We start from the raw sequence: 17,534 nt of genomic DNA on the forward strand, positions 1-17,534 counted from the left end.
ATAAGCCACCTCCAACCTCATTTTCGAGAATTGGGCAGTACGACCAACCGGCCTCACAACCACAGACCACATGTAACAACGCCAGCCCAGGACCTCCACATCCGACTTCTTCACCTGCAGGATTGTCTGAGACCTTCGGACAGCTGATGAAACTGACACGTGTTTCTGTCTGTAATAAAGCCTGTTTTGTGGGGAAAAACTAATTCTGATTGTCTGTGCCTGGCTCCCCAGTCATGCGAAATCCATAGATGATGATGGTATAATTAAACTATTTCAATTGATTGATTTCCTTGAACTGTATCTCAGTAAAATCGTTAATTATTGCGTTTATATATTTTTTTTCAGTGTATATTATAGCTTGGGCAAGGGGTGCAGGTCTCATGTGCTCTGATATTAGTTCAGTTTCGTATTATTACCGTAAAGCGTTAAAGTGGGCATTGAAGGAGGAAAAGCTGATCTCGCATCTGGCCTTGCTACTTTTCCAAGTCATGCGCCCGCCCACAAGAGGGTTCAAAAGGCTCGGTTTTCACCTCCGGTGTCGAGTAGCCGCCATCTTTGTATCCGTTCAAATACAAAAATAATATTTATTTTAATTCACTAAGTTGAGAAAATAATTTGGTATAGGAACTTATGTCCGCAGCATAAGAGCATTCATTTGAAGCCTTATCGAGGTAAGAACTACACAACGTTAGCTTGCTTCCATTCGGCTAGCTAGCCTGCAGCTAGCTAGCTAACGTTTGCTGTTATTAAAGTTAGCCAGGCATTAGCTAACTATGTGGAGCACATCTTAAATCTGACTGGCAACGAGACCGAGTAACTCCGCAACGTGGTAGTTTCGAAGTTGGCACATTGTGCGAAAATCCATCCATCACGCGCTCAAAAGTTTGTAGAACTTTCTCATTTCTTAAAAGTGCATGTTCATACTTTTTAAAGTATCGTTAACGTTGCTAACTAACGTTACTGTAGGTGTAGTTATTACTTGCTAACTTTAGCTACTAGCTACATGGTTGGTTAGATAACAAACCTGGCGCAATCAGGCTCATAGGTGGTAGAAATACTCGTACATAAAGGTGATTGCGTCTCACGTCTTTGACAAACAAGCAATTCTAAATAAATCGAACGTTCAAATTTGAAATTGCGCGAAACCATTTGAGGCATACGCGAAAGAATGCCGTTAACCGGATGTGGAAGTAGTTTTTTCTCTTCGTGTAAAATAGGAATTTCTCTACTGACTTCCCCCGGAAAAACAACAACTTAATATCAGTGTTTCCTGTCATGTATTTAAATGTCTTTGTTGGTGGTTGTTAAATAATGTGAGTGAAAGAATTAACGGATAATGTGACACATGGCCGCCTCTTGTTCGTTTTCACCACGGAGGCGCATAAGATGGCTACTCGTCTTCTCCATCAATGATGGCATCATCATCATCATCACGCTTTTGCAATGAAGAGAGCCTCATGTTCGTGGGCTTTCATGATTGTAAGCAATAATTAGTCACCGATAACCAATCAGCGAACTACTATGTAACGACAACTAAAAAAAAATGCAAATCTGCTATTCACATTTTACGAACATATTACTTTGTGCTGGGTCATTGTTTGCCCATGCCACAGATCATAACGTTTTTCAAATGAAGAGTTAGCCTATTACCCGTTGGACGTTACGGATAACTACCTTCACTTATGTCAGCAATGAATGATAAAGGATTTTGAGTGATGTATGTTATATGTAGCATAACTGACTTCCGTATTTTACAACATTCATTGTGTCATGCTCAAATGGAACGTCTGATAAGCATGTATCGGGAATGGCTACTCATTCGCCTGTATTGCACGAGTCTATGCAGCAGTAATATAAACAAACCTGTGTTGTCTCCGGAGTAGTGACACACATGTACTCCACAGAACGAAAGGGCGTCTTTCACTATTGATTTCTTACATTAAACGCCAAATTGAAAATCAAATCACATTTTGTATTTGTCACATGCTTCGTAAACAACAGGTGTAAGCTAGCCTTCCCAACAATGCAGAGAGAGAAATGCATATTGAGTCCATGTGCAGGGGTACGAGGTAATTGATGTAGATTTAAGCAATAATACACAAGGGGGTGTGGTATATGGCTTTTCTTATACTCGAGCCAGGCATTTGTCAAGTGTGCCGAATACAACAGGTGTAGACCTTACAGTGAAATGCTTACTTACAGGGTCTAACCAACAGTGCAAAAAAGTATTAGGTGAACAATAGGTAAGTAAACAAAAGCAACAGTAAAAAAAGAGTGGGAAAAAAACTGTAGCGAGGTTATATACATGTTAGTCGGGCTGATTGAATGTAGTATGTACATGTAGATATGGTTAAAGTGACAATGCATATATGATAAACGGAGAGTAGCAGTAGTGTAAAAAGAGGGGTTGGGTGGCGGGACACAATGCCGATAGCACAGTTAGCCAATGTGTGGGGGTACTGGTTGGTCGGGCGAATTGAGGTAGTATGTACATGAATGTATAGTTAAAGTGACTGCATATATGATAAACAGAGTAGCAGCAGCGTAAAAGAGGGGTTGAGGGGAGGCACACAATGCAAATACTCTGGGTAGCCATTTGATTACCTTTTCAGGAGTCTTATGGCTTGGGGGTAAAAACTGTTGAGAAGCCTTTTTGCCCTAGACTTGGCACTCCGGTACCGCTTGCCAAGTGGTAGTAAACAGAACAGTCTATGGCGGGGGGGGGGGGTTGGGGTCTTTGACCATTTTTAGGGCTTTCCTCTGACACCGCCTGGTGTAGGGGTCCTGGATGGCAGGCAGCTTATCCCCAGTGATGTACTAAGCCGTACGCACTACCCTCTGTAGTGCCTTGCGGTCGGAGGCCGAGCGATTGCCGTACCAGGCAGTGATGCAACCATGATGTTACAGCTGTAGAACCTTTTGAGGATCTGAGGACCCATGCCAAATCTTTAGTTTCCTGAGGTAGAATTGGCTTTGTCGTGCCCTCTTCACGACTGTCTTGGTGTGTGTTCTAGTTTGTTGGTAATGTGGACACCAAGGAACTTGAAGCTCTCAACCTGCTCCACTACAGCCCTGTTGATGAGAATGGGGGCGTGCTCGGTCCTCCTTTTCCTGTAGTCCACAATCATCTCCTTAGTCTTGGTTACGTTGAGGGACAGGCTGTTATTCTGGCACCGCCAGGTCTCTGACCTCCTCCCTATTAGCTGTTTCTGCGTTGTCGGTGATCAGGCCTACCACTGTTGTCGTCTGAAAACTTAATGACGTTGGAGTCGTGTCTGGTCATGCAGTCGTGGGCGAACAGGGAGTACAGGAGGAGACTGAGCACGCACCCCTGAGTGGCTCCAGTGTTGAGGATCAGCGTGGCAGATGTGTTGCTACCTACCCTCACCTCACCACCTAGGGGCAGCCTTTCAGGAAGTCCAGGATCCAGTTGCAGAGGGAGGTGTTTAGTCCCAGGATCCTTAGCTTAGTGATGAGCTTTGAGGGTACTATGGTGTTGAACGCTGAGCTGTAGTCAATGAATAGCATTCTCACATAGGTGTTCCTTTTGTCCAGGTGGGAAAGGGCAGTGTGAAGTACAAAAGAGATTGCATCATCTGTGGATCTGTTTGGGCGGTATGCAAATTGGAGTGGATCTAGGGATAATGGTGTTGTGAGCCATTACCAGCCCTTCAAAGCACCACGGCTATGGACGTGAGTGCTACGGATCTGTAGTCATTTAGGCAGGTTGCCTTAGTGTTCTTGGGCACAGGGACTGGTGGTCTGCTTGAAACATGTTGGTTTTACAGACTCAATCAGGGACATGTTGAAAATGTCTGAAGACACATGCCAGTTGGTCAGCACATGCCCAGAGCACTTGTCCTGGTAATCCGTCTGGCCTCACAGGCTTGTGAATGTTGACCTGTTTAAAGGTCTTACTCACGTTGGCTATGGAGAGTGTAATCACACAGTCGTCCAGAACAGCCAATGCTCTCATGCATGCCTCAGTGTTGCTTGCCTTGAAGCGAGCATAGGAGAGATTGAGCTCGTCTGGTAGGCCTGTGTCACTGGGAAGCTCGTAGCTGTGCTTCCCTTTTGTAGTTTGTAATAGTTTGCAAGCCCCGCCACATGAGACTGGTGTCGGAGCCGGTGTAATACGATTCAATCTTGGCCCTGTATTGACGCTTTGCCTGTTTGACGGTTCGTCGGAGGGCATTGCAGGATTTCTTATAAGCTTCCAGGTTAGAGTCCCGCACATTGAAAGCGGCAGCTCTACCCTTTAGCTCAGTGCGACTGTTGCCTGTAACCCATTCAGGGCTCAAACCACCCAGTTGATAAATTAACGCTACATGACCAAAAGTATGTGGACACCTGCTCGTCGAACATCTCATTCCAAAATCATGGGCATTAATATGGACTTGGTCCACCCTTTGCTGCTATACCAGCCTCCACTCTTCTGGGAAGGCTTTCCACTAAATGTTGGAACATTGTTGCAGGAACTTGCTTCCATTCAGCCATAAGCATTAGTGAGGTCAGACACTGATGTTGGGTGATTAGGACTGGCTCGCATTGTTCCAATTTAGCCCAAAGGTGTTTAATGGGGTTGAGGTCAGGGCTCTGTGCAGGCCAGTCGAGTTCTTCCACACCAATCTCGATGAACCATTTCTGTATGGACCCCCCTTTGTGTACTGGGGCATTGTCATGCTGAAACAGGAAGGGGCCTTCCCCAAACTGTTACCACAAAGTTGGATGAACAGAATCGTCTAGAATGCCATTGTATGCTATAGTATTGAGGGGCTGAGCCGAACCATGAAAAACAGCCTCAGACCATTATTCCCCATCCACCAAACTTTACAGTTGGCACTACGCATTGGGGCAGGTAGAGTTCTCCTGGCATCCGCCAAACCCAAATTTGTACTTCGGACTGCTAGATGGTGAAGCGTGATTAATCACTCCAGAAAACACATTCAGAGTCCAATGGCGGCAAGCTTTACACCACTCCAGCCGATGCTTGGCATTGTGCATGGTGTCCTTAGGCTTGTGCTCGGCCACGGAAACCCATTTCATGAAGCTCCAGGTGAACAGTTGCTTCCAGAGGTAGTTTGCAACTTGGTTTTGAATGTTGCAACTGGGGACAGACCATTTCTACGCACTACAGCACTCTGTAAGCTTGTGTGGCCTACCACTTTGCAGCTGAGCTGTTGTTGCTCCTAGATGTTTCCACTTCACAATAACAGCATTTACAGTTGACCAGGGAAGCTCTAGCAGGGTAGGAATTTGACAAACTGACTTGTTGGAAAGGTGGCATCTTATGACAGTGCCACATTGAAAGTCACTGAGCTCTTCAGTAAGGCCATTCTACTGCCAATGTTGTCTATGGAAATTGCATGGAGGTGTGCTTGAATTTATACACCTGTCAGTAGGGCTGGGTGATATGGCCAAAATCTCATATCCCCATATAGGTAATTTCATATCCCAATTAAAACGCATATCACGATTATAGCACATTTTCTGTAAATAAAATGACAATGTAAAATGACACGTAAAGGCCTTCTTATTACATTTTGAATTATACTCAACAAAAATGTACTTAATCATATTTGATTATTTCTCCTTTTATTTAAACCTTTGTACACTTTTTATTAAGCATGTAACAAAATATAAAATGTATGTATCAAATCTAAAAAGGTAAATGGAAAACACTTCAACTATAGTTTCAAACAAATATAGGCCTAAAATTTACTTTTTGGGGCTTGCCTGTTTTGCATGTTATTTTGGCATTAAAACAAGTCACATATCAATTTGCATTTGGTACTTTGGGTCGAGTGTTAGTACCAACTCATAAAACCCCTGTTTCTCGACCGTGTAAATTGGGACCATGTCTTTGCAGATAGATGTAAGTTGTAACGCCAGCTGTTATCTCTTATCTTTGTGATTCTTTGCCATATGGTGTACGGCGAGCAAAAGCCTCTTGCAACATCTGAGTCGGGGGTTTGTTTTGAGCACTCAACTACTTTTTTGGGTCTCATCCGTAGACTCTCTCCGTACTGTTTCACATGATTCTTACATAGGTGGTAAAAGAGGTTAGTGGTGTTTGAGCCTGTTGTCTGGACTGGCCTGCGGCATATTTTGCAGAGGACGGTTTTCTGGTCCGTGTCAAACTTTTCATACCCAAACCACATCCATGTGACCGAAGTAGCCCCTCTTAGGCACGACCTCTGTGCTATGTGTCACGTTCACTCTCTTCCATGTTTGTTTGTGTTGCAAATTTCCACGCAAAGTGTCATCCAATTGATAATAACTATTGCCGTAAAGAGTGATTTGCAACACAATGAAATAATTGATAGAAAAATGTCTATCGTTACACTATATATATTGTGCAGCCCTACCTGGCAGCAACGGGTGTGGCTGAAATAGCAATATCCACTGATTTGAATGGGTGTCCACATACTTTTGTGTGTCTGCCTATAGGTAGGGGTAAAGTGACTAGGCAGCAGGATAAACGGTAACAGCAGTATGTGAGGAGTGAAAGTTGTAAGTTCCATTACTACTTGAATACTTCCATGATGACTGCTGTTAAAAAAAATGTATCTAACATAACTAATAACTTAACTTTATGTATGTAAGATCAGAAGTATGATTTAAACACATCTAGCTATGTTCATTTGTAAATATCTGCTAGGGCAGAGTCCTCTTATTTGATTAAGCTAGAGAACCCTAACCCATTATTGAGTTTCAAAAGCAGGCATAAAAGTACATACTGTAATGAAACAGCAGGGAGCAGGTCTCGAACCCTCGACCTTTGAGCCCGAGGTCCTGCGCGCTATCGACTGTGCCGCAAAAGCACGCTCAAGTGGCAGAGTCGATTTCCGCGCTTATAAACCCAGGGTCGTTACAATACTTTATCAAGTAGGGCCCTGTGTTTTGGTTAATCATGTCACATGGCCTGGATTTAAACTTTATTTTTAGCCTTTCCAGAAATGAGAATTGGACCAAAATTGAAATCAGTTGTCTGAGGATGGTGCCTGACCATCTGACATAAAAAGAAAAGGGGACAGTTTGATGAAAAAGCATCAAATAAAGGTTAAAATCCAGATCAGGGAAAAATATACTGCAACAGTTGTATACGTGTACAATCACATGGGGACAAATACTGCAACCTTTGTAATTGTGTTGTCTCAGATGTCGCTGGTGGATTTGGGGAAGCGGCTACTTGAGGCTGCACGGAAAGGCCAGGACGATGAAGTCAGGACACTCATGGCCAACGGGGCTCCCTTCACCACAGACTGGGTAATGATTCCTCTCTTAACTTCTCTATCCGGGCAATTTTTATTATCTGCTTCAGTTTAACTACTTTTACCCACCCCAGGGTTTTGGCTGGTTTGTGTGATCTAAATGCAAAACAAGATATGCAAGTTCATAAGTAAAAAAAGTGCCAGTCCAATTCACCTATATGGTCTTTTGATTCTTTGTCCCTCCTATTCTTTGGCACTCTGTGTAGCTGGGCACATCTCCGTTGCACCTGGCCGCCCAACACGGACACTATTCCACCGCCGAGGTGCTGCTCAGAGCAGGTGTCAGCAGGGACGCCCGAACCAAAGTGGACAGGACCCCTCTGCATATGGCCGCTTCAGAGGGCCACACCGTCATCGTGGATCTATTAGTCAGGGTACACGCGTCTCTAAGGTTTTAGCTGTTTATTCTGTGTTTAGGCCTGATATCTAGGTTGGGTCTGACCTGGCACCCTATTCCTAATATAGTGCACTGCTTTTGACCAGATGCCAATTTCAGATGCAGACCTAGTCTTTCTCTGACCAAAATGTCTTCCATCTAAGTACACTAGAAAATGTGGATACATGTGTGAAGAAAGCAGAAAAACGTACAAATCTGCCAGGTGCCTTCTCCTCTCCTTATTTCTCCTGGGTCACCCTCTACAGAGTGGAGCAGACATTAATGCCAAAGACATGCTGAAGATGACTGCTCTCCACTGGGCCGCCCAGAACGGCCACCAAAGGGTAGCGGAGACGCTCGTCAAACATGGCGCAGATGTACACGCTCTCAGTAAATTCGATAAGACGCCGTTCGACATCGCAGGAGACATCCAGAATGCAGACCTTATGCTCCTACTACAGGTGAGACCTTAAGTTGCATGTGGAGTCTAATTGAAAGGTCCATGCAATATTATTATGGACTCCAAAAATAATGTACCAAAGGACTTGCACTCAAAAATACATTATTTTGAACTTCTTTGACAGTATGCTCCTTTAGGATTACAATGCATTTACATAATTATCCAGATACAGACGTTTTTGCATTACTACTTATTTCAATACACAACTTCCTCTCTTTTGTTTGTAGGAACTCTTATGATTTCTATCTTGACGGTCTCCCCTGTCTGTTGCGGTGTTGTATGTATGCTCTGATAGTGTTGACGATGTGTCTGTCTATAGGAAGGAATGCAGAACCAGGTGAACATGAACGCAGAGGCTGGCATGACGGGGAGCTCGGCCCAGCCTCAGTTTATCATCCAGGGCATCCCAGGGCTCCAGGGGGGCGTGGTCAACCTGGCGGACCTCCTCAACAACGCTGCCAAGGCCAACTCTGGTAGGCTCCAGGGGGGCGTGGTCAACCTGGCCGACCTCCTCAACAACGCTGCCAAGGCCAACTCTGGTAGCTACTGGGTTTATACACACAGACTAGGCTAGGGTTCATACTATTGTCAGAAGACAAAAGGTTTTGTGGCTGAAACGTGTCCATCTTACTGCTTTTATGTTATGGAAACTGTGTCTCCAGTTAATAGCTGCATAAGAGTTCAAGGATTCCCCTGCCTCAGAGCAATATGCCCCAAGCTCCTTTGTTTTCTCTAATCTAGTGCCTGGCCTATATCACTCTGATCTTATAAGCTGATAAAGTCTGCTGATGCTGTGTTGGACCCACACAAACGGGTAGCTACCACCACAATATGCGATATGTGGGAGTAAAAGGTCATGCCGAAAATAAACATTCATTCTCAGTGTTCAGATGTAAATACTTTCTCACAGCTTGAATTCCTTTGAGCTTTAGCATGTTACTGTATGTAATGCTTATTTAAATGAGAATATTGAGTCGACATGTTGACTGCCACAAAGTACAGTGTATATAGGCTTATGAACTATTTCCTAGTACAAGAGCTGCAGTCGACAGTTAACTTGAACTTTTCCCTCCTCTCTCTCTCCCTATTTGATCCCTTGTCTGACAGCAGTTGAATCTGAGGAAGCCATAGCAGCCAATTCTTTGGACCCCAGCAGCATCCAGCACATGGTGAACGAGCAAGGTCAAAGGGTTATCACCATAGTGACCGACCAACACGGCAACCTGCAGACTGGAGGGCTTGGTCAGCCATTCTTTGTCACCATGCAGCACGGACAACAGAGTAAGCAAACGTCTCCCTTTTGGTCACTTAACAGTGACCCTGTTCAATTTCAGCCTGTAGCCACTTCCCATAGCCCCTATCCATTTGGGAACAGTTTCCCAGATCCTACTCCTGGACTGAAAAGCACACTCAATGGAGAATCTCAATTGAAAGCTCTTTTTAGTCTTAAGGGTAGGCTTTCTCTGAGTCTAGGAAACCTGCACTTGGTGTTCTAATGCTGTGTTCATAACCAAGTAGGAAGGTGGTATTTACCGCATATGACAGGGAAAAATCCACTATCGCCCCTCCAACTAGTACAACAATTACTAGTGGGAAACTCATCCATCATCCCTGAGCTCCAACCTCTCCCATATGCTGACCTCTGAGGTCACCTACTTAGGAAATTACCTCGATAACAGCATTTTCGGCTGTTAAATACAACAAAACATTATTTATAAAAAGCAATGTATTAGTATGGTTGACGCAGCTTGTTGGCCATTAGCCAATCTGTGTTTCTCAACGAGTTCAAAGAACATGAATGCATCCAACTGGTATTTATGATTTCTGAACTGGTAATTACCCCCTTCTCACTTGCTTATGAACGCAATATTAAAGTAGTAAGTTTAGCAATATGGTGGAATGTCCACTTAAACCACAAGAAACCTTATTGTTGTTACAATGTGAATCTTGAATTTGTAGACAACATTTTTTAGCTTTCTAGTAGATTGTTTTGTGCAAGTTGCTTTGTAGAACTGTGTGTTCTACTTCATCATTAATGTACAGTGCAATAGGAAAGTATTCAGACCCCTTCCCCTTTTCCACATTTTGTTACGTTACAGCCTTATTGTAAAATTGATGAGGAAAATGTTTTATTTATTCAATCTACACACAATACCCCATAATGACAAAGCAAGGAAAGGGTTTTAGATTTTTTTGAAAATGTATAAATAAATGATTTACATAAGTAAGCAGACCCTTTGCTATGAGACTTGAAATTGAGCTCAGGTGCATCTTGTTTCCATTGATCATCCTTGAGATGTTTCTACAACTTGATTGGAGTCCACCTGTGCTAAATTCAATTGATTGAACATAATTTGGGAAGGCACACACTTGTGCCCACAGTTGACAGTGACAGTTGACGCAAGGTCCCACAGTTGACAGTGCATGTCAGAGTAAAAACCAAGCCATGAGGTTGAAGGAATTGTCTGTAGAGCCCCGAGACAGGATTGTGTTGAGGCACAGATCTGGGGAAGGGTACCAAAACAGAACAGTGGCCTCCATCATTCTTAAATGGAAGAAGTTTGGAACCGCCAAGACTCTTCCTAGAGCTGGCCGCCCGGCCAAACTGAGCAATCGGGGGGGCGGGTCTTGGTCAGGCAAGTAACCAAGAACCCGATGATCACTCTGTCATAACTCCAGAGTTCCTTCCAGAAGGACAACCATCTCTGCAGGACCCCACCAATCAGGTCTTTATGGTAGAGTGGTCAGACGGAAGCCACTCCTCAGTAAAAGGCACATGACAGCCCACTTGGAGTTTGCCAAAAGGCACCGAAAGGACTCTCAGACCATGTAAAAAAAAAAAAAAAAAAAATAATGATATATATATATATATATATATATATATATATATTACAGTGCCTTGCGAAAGTATTCGGCCCCCTTGAACTTTGCGACCTTTTGCCACATTTCAGGCTTCAAACAAAGATATAAAACTGTTTTTTTGTGAAGAATCAACAACAAGTGGGACACAATCATGAAGTGGAACGACATTTATTGGATATTTCAAACTTTTTTAACAAATCAAAAACTGAAAAATTGGGCGTGCAAAATTATTCAGCCCCCTTAAGTTAATACTTTGCTGCGATTACAGCTGTAAGTCGCTTGGGGTATGTCTCTATCAGTTTTGCACATCGAGAGACTGAAATTTTTTCCCATTCCTCCTTGCAAAACAGCTCGAGCTCAGTGAGGTTGGATGGAGAGCATTTGTGAACAGCAGTTTTCAGTTCTTTCCACAGATTCTCGATTGGATTCAGGTCTGGACTTTGACTTGGCCATTCTAACACCTGGATATGTTTATTTTTGAACCATTCCATTGTAGATTTTGCTTTATGTTTTGGATCATTGTCTTGTTGGAAGACAAATCTCCATCCCAGTCTCAGGTCTTTTGCAGACTCCATCAGGTTTTCTTCCAGAATGGTCCTGTATTTGGCTCCATCCATCTTCCCATCAATTTTAACCATCTTCCCTGTCCCTGCTGAAGAAAAGCAGGCCCAAACCATGATGCTGTGGCAAACTTTAAACAACACTTTTTATGGATATCTTTAAGAAATGGCTTTCTTCTTGCCATAAAAGCCAGATTTGTGCAATATACGACTGATTGTTGTCCTATGGACAGAGTCTCCCACCTCAGCTGTAGATCTCTGCAGTTCATCCAGAGTGATCATGGGCCTCTTGGCTGCATCTCTGATCAGTCTTCTCCTTGTATGAGCTGAAGGTTTAGAGGGACAGCCAGGTCTTGGTAGATTTGCAGTGGTCTGATACTCCTTCCATTTCAATATTATCGCTTGCACAGTGCTCCTTGGGATGTTTAAAGCTTGGGAAATCTTTTTGTATCCAAATCCGGCTTTAAACTTCTTCACAACAGTATCTTGGACCTGCCTGGTGTGTTCCTTGTTCTTCATGATGCTCTCTGCGCTTTTAACGGACCTCTGAGACTATCACAGTGCAGGTGCATTTATACGGAGACTTGATTACACACAGGTGGATTGTATTTATCATCAGTAGTCATTTAGGTCAACATTGGATCATTCAGAGATCCTCACTGAACTTCTGGAGAGAGTTTACTGCACTGAAAGTAAAGGGGCTGAATCATTTTGCACACCCAATTTTTCAGTTTTTGATTTGTTAAAAAGGTTTGAAATATCCAATAAATGTCGTTCCACTTCATGATTGTGTCCCACTTGTTGTTGATTCTTCACAAACAAATACAGTTTTATATCTTTATGTTTGAAGCCTGAAATGTGGCAAAAGGTCGCAAAGTTCAAGGGGGCCGAATACTTTCGCAAGGCACTGTATATATTTTAAAGATGATCTGGTCTGTTGAAACCAAGATCGAACTATTTGGCCTGAATGATGAAGCATGTTGGTGGCAGCATCATGCTGTGGGGGTGTTTTTCAGCGACAGGGACTGGGAGACTAGTCAGGATCGAGGGGAAAGATGAACGGAGCAAAGTACAGAGAGAACCTGCTCCAGGGCGCTCAGGACCTCAGACTGGTGTGACGGTTCCTATTCCAACAGGATAATGACCCTAAGCACACAGCCAAGACAACGCAAGAGTGGCTTCGGGACAAGTCTCTGAATGTCCTTGAGTGGCCCAGCCAGAGCTCGGACTTGAACCCGATTTGAACATCTCTGGAGAGACCTGAAAATTGGTGTGCAGCAACGCTCCCAATCCAAACTGACAGCGCTTGAGAGGATCTGCAGAGAGCGGGAGAGAGACCCCAAATTCAGGTGTGCCAAGCTTGTAGCGTCATACCCAAGAAAACTGCAGGCTGTAATCGCTGCCTGAGATGCTTCAACAAAGTACTGAGTAAAGTGTCTGAATACTTGTTTTTTTTAATTTATTTTATAAATACATTTGTAAAAACGTATTTTTGTCTTTATGGGGAATTGTGTGTAGATTGGGGGGGGGGGGGGATGATTGCATACATTTTAGAATAAGGCTGTAATGTAACTGAATGTGGAAAACGTCTAGGGGTCTGAATACTTTCCGAATGCACTATTTTATTAAGTGACCTATAGTCACTTTTGAGACTGTATGATCCTCCAGGCTCTGAACTGTTGTCTGTTGATTTGCAGTGTTGGCGATGCCAGCCAATCAGGTGACAGAGGAGGTGGTTGATGAGGAACCCCAGCCCCCGCCTTCCCGCAAGAGGAAACTGGAGGCCTCGGCCAACCACATGGAGTCTGGAGACACGGTCAGGGGCGGACCACTTCTTAGATCATTTTTTTTCTCTCTTGTGCAATACATTGAACTGATATTCTTCTGCCATTTTAACTGATTTAACCAGTTTTATTTAATATTGCTCTAGAGATTTTAGAATCTGCTGTGAAAATGTTTTTTGCATAGACTATATGAAACCCTTAGATTATTTTGGTACTTTGATACTGTGGAGTTGGCACAAGTGGGGTGCAAGTGTGTGTGTGACCTGCAGTCTGACAATTTGGTCTCCTTTTCTCTATCCATCCATCCCTCTATCCAGGAGCAGTTACAGAGGCAGCTGCAGGAGGCCAACCGGAAGGCCCAGGAGTACCGGCAGCAGCTGATGTGCAAGGAGCAGGAAGCAGAGCAGTACCGCATGAAGCTGGAGGCAATGTCGCACAGCCATACCAACGGCACCTCGGAGGAGGTGGTTGGGGGTGAGGAGGAGGTGCAGGAGGAGATGATGCTCCAGGAGGGAGACATCATCATCAAGACGGAGGGGCTGGACTCGGCCGAGGAGCAGGTGACGCTGGTGGACTCGGCGCCCTCCCACACCGAGGTCATCTCATAATGTCAGACAGACTGATGTCACTGACTGAAGGAGAAATGGACACGTGGACTCAGGCGACAGGCCAGCCTGTTGGTGTTTTCATAGCTCTTTTGTTAATTATTTTCCTGCTATGTTTTGTTTTTGTACAATATTTACTTTTTCTGCCGTTTTATTTTCCTCAACTGTGTTTATTTGTGTTTTATTTTTTTACAAATAGCGAAGCGAGGAGCTGAATATATTGATTGAGGAGCAGGAACGGGACCTGCTCAGCCTGTGACTCGGTAAGGTTGCCTAGCTGAAGAACGTCTATGCTCCCTGGGAAAAACGGGGCCTCGGGCGCTCGGTCTCGGATATCTATGGTGTCTGAGACATGTCAATGTTGTGTGGGGAAATGCATTTTTCATGGTTCCAACAGCATGTCCTAATGTGACCAAGATGCACATCCAAAGTTTATTAGACACGTCCATCCATAGAACCAGAGGGCAGGTCTGTTGGAGAGAACACTGTTTTGTTCAACTCCTTCAGGTCTCAAAAGTCTCCCTCTGCCTCAGTCTTCCATCCAACCACCCACCACCATGGGCAATGGGAATGGTACTTAAGCATGCCCATTTCCTATTTCAAAATAATCCTCTTACATGAGTAATGACAGTGCATGTAGTTGGCAACAGTCATTCTCCGCATGTATTGGGCTCATCATTCACAGTGTAATATTGAATTGTTTCAAAGTTGTGAATGGCAGTGTTTTGCCTTTCGTGGCACCACGTTAAGCTTTGTCCTCTAGTTGTCGTCGGTGCCACTTCCATAGTGCGGTAGTGATTGTAGGTTTACTGTTGCACAAGCCACAACTTTCCTCCCGCTGATGTTGACACAAAGATAAACTTCCCATCGTTTTAATGCCCCCGTGGCTTTAATCACTAGTAGCCCCACTCCCCAGAGACGGACAGGAATAAGGGTGTCTCGTAAAATTAACGATGTTGATACACTATAAACAAAAGTATGTGGACTCCACTTCAAATGAGTGGATGTGGCTTCTTCAGCCACACCCGTTGCTGACAGGATATAACATTGAGCACACAGACATGCGGTCTCCATAGACAAACATTGGCAGTAGAATGGCCTTACTAAAGAGCTCAGTTGCTTTCAATGTTTCACTGTCATAGGATGCCACCTTAACAAGTCTGTTCATCAAATTTCTGCCCTGTTCAAGCTGTCTCGGTCAACTGTAAGTGCTGTTATTGTGAAGTGAAAATATCTAGGCGCAACAACGGCTTAGCCGAGAGGTGGTAGGCCTCACAAGCTCACAAAACGGGACTGCCAAGTGCTGTAGCGCGTAAAAATTGCCTGTCTTCTCTTGCAACACTCACTACCAAGTTCCAAACTACCTCTGGACGCAACGTCAGCACAAGGACTGTTCGTCGGGAGCTTCATGAAATGGGTTTCCATGGCCGAGCAGCCACGCACAAGCAAGCCTAAGATCACCATGCGCAATGCCAAGCGTTGGGTGGAGAGGTGTAAAGCTCGCCGCCATTGGACTCTGGAGCAGTGGAAATGCGTTCTCTGGAGTGATGAATCACGCTTCACGATCTGGCAGTCTGGGTTTGGCGTATGCCAGGAGGATGCAACCTGCCTGACTGCATAGTGTCAACTGTCAAATCTGGTGGAGGAGGAATAGTAGTCTCGGACGGGCTCGGCCCCTTAGTTCCAGTGACAGGAAATCTTAACGCTACAGCATCCAGTGACATTCTAGATGATTCTGTGTTTCCAACTTTGTAGCAAAGGTGGGGACCAACTCCATATTAATGCCCATGATTTTGGAATGAGCTGTTCGACAAGCAGGTCTCCACATACTTTTGGTAGTGTGTGTGCGTGTACACACATTACCAAAAGTTTTTGAGAGGAGTGTACATCTTGAATAATTTGATTTTTCACCATGGCTAACTGGGCGGATGAAATACACCACCAATTTTGGTTTCAGAATTTAAACCCCCTCAGATAACCCCTATACTTACCAGCCCCAATACCTCTACTGCCCCTTTTGAAGTTATTGGAGGAAGAGGCCTGCTGTTTTGCTGGAATACCGTTCCTCTGCCCTATTGCGCTCTCCACTCACCTATTGTAAACAAAGACTTGTCTCTTCCTTTGTTCAGAAGTCAATATTCTTCATGACTAATAGTTATATTTTATAAGCTCTCCACAAGCCTTTTTCTTATGTACATATAAAATGTATTTTTTTAAGTGTATCTGAATGCTATGGGATGTAAACTGCCTATATATGAAATATAAGCACATCTTTCATTTGGCATCTCTTTGCTAGATTGTATAGTTGAACATGTTTAGTATGCACCAATTTGATGAATAATCATATTTACCATGATTTGACTGTTGTAGCTTTACCTGTCGTTACGCTACTGCTTTCACAGTTGTGGCCACTTGACCGAGCCATGAATGACTTGTGTGTACTTTGATTGCTTTGATTAAAAAAACGATAAACTGTCTTTAAAATGTTAGAACTGGTATCTGCCACGTGCTTTACTGTGTGTGTTGGATAACCTCAGTCTTCTCAGAGATGGAGAACTCGTGGCTCAGTACAATTTCCTGTTTTATGCATTGTTCCATATTTTGACCAGCAGGTGGCACTACACTAACGGACTGAGGTCTGTGAAATGACATTGAACAGGGATCATATATCTATATTTCTTTCCCTCAATCCAGTTGTTTTGCTACTAATACAGCATGTGGAACAACTGTAGAGTAACCCACAGTGATATTGAAGCGTTATTAAATACTTATTTTCTAACTCCCTTATCGCTATGACAAGTTGTCATTTATGTAAGAATGCATTTGTACTTTCTATCGAGATAATATTAAATACAAGCTCAAGGGATGTGGATCTTGGGTTCAAAGGCCCAGCCACATTTTAAAGGAAAACTCCACTCAAACTGCTTTTTTGGTGTTTCTATCAACAATGGACTGATAGTTTTTTGGGGGTAATTTCCCTTCAACTTCCCTCATTTGATGCGTGCATGCCAAGTTCTCCAACTGTTTTGAATTTGCAATGTTACACTGCTGCTCATGGCACTGCAGTGAAGTAACCTCGTGAAGCCTCAATGTTTAATCATTTGACTTTTATCATAAAGCATCTCACCGAAGCATATTATAATAGAATATACCTGATCCAGAATTCTTACTAGATCTCTCTATTGGGATACAGTATAGCATATTTTTGTGATAACAGACATCACAGCAGACACCATTTTGAAATCAACAGAACACTATTAGGGACTTTCCTCTTGATAAGGAATGATGATCTTGCCACAAGTTGTGTAATGAATAATGTAGGATGGTTTTGTATAATTGTTTTGTTATTTCAAGAGAAGTGTATGGACTATTTTTAAGCATCAAATAAATGCAAACTCTTTTATGAGAACTGCTTTTTCTTCTAACACCATGCAGGTTACCCTACAATAACCTGTGTTATAGATGCTTCTATTGTAGTAGGTCATTTCTGCCTGCTGCTGTAACTCCCTGTTCACATCTGTGTTAAAGGAAAATTCCACCCCAAAATGATCTTTTGGTATTTGTTTCATTAGTCCATTGTTGATATAGTCCCAAAATGTTTTGCATGTCAGCA

The 17,534-nt window shown here is 43.5% G+C and overlaps 1 protein-coding gene across 5 annotated transcripts; it reads left to right on the forward strand.

Annotated features, from left to right (window-relative positions):
• The first annotated feature begins 510 nt into the window (after nucleotides 1-510).
• LOC135549925 (GA-binding protein subunit beta-1-like) lies at nucleotides 511-17,324 on the forward strand. Of its 5 annotated transcripts, none has more exons than XM_064980320.1 (8): nucleotides 511-671; nucleotides 7,162-7,269; nucleotides 7,481-7,648; nucleotides 7,917-8,111; nucleotides 8,430-8,649; nucleotides 9,218-9,391; nucleotides 13,230-13,348; nucleotides 13,634-17,324. In XM_064980320.1, the coding sequence occupies exons 2-8, from the start codon at nucleotides 7,162-7,164 to the stop codon at nucleotides 13,922-13,924; spliced, it is 1,275 nt and encodes a 424-aa protein (XP_064836392.1). In that variant the 5' UTR covers nucleotides 511-671; the 3' UTR covers nucleotides 13,925-17,324. The 5 variants fall into 5 exon arrangements, with proteins under 5 accessions (XP_064836392.1, XP_064836391.1, XP_064836393.1 ...); XM_064980319.1 differs by lacking the exon at nucleotides 511-671 and adding an exon at nucleotides 749-882; XM_064980321.1 differs by lacking the exon at nucleotides 511-671 and adding an exon at nucleotides 749-882 and having other exon boundaries at nucleotides 9,221-9,391.
• Nucleotides 17,325-17,534: the final 210 nt, after the last annotated feature.

This window comes from Oncorhynchus masou, chromosome 12 (genome assembly GCF_036934945.1).
Source record: "Oncorhynchus masou masou isolate Uvic2021 chromosome 12, UVic_Omas_1.1, whole genome shotgun sequence".
In the NCBI taxonomy this organism is placed as follows: domain Eukaryota; kingdom Metazoa; phylum Chordata; class Actinopteri; order Salmoniformes; family Salmonidae; genus Oncorhynchus; species Oncorhynchus masou.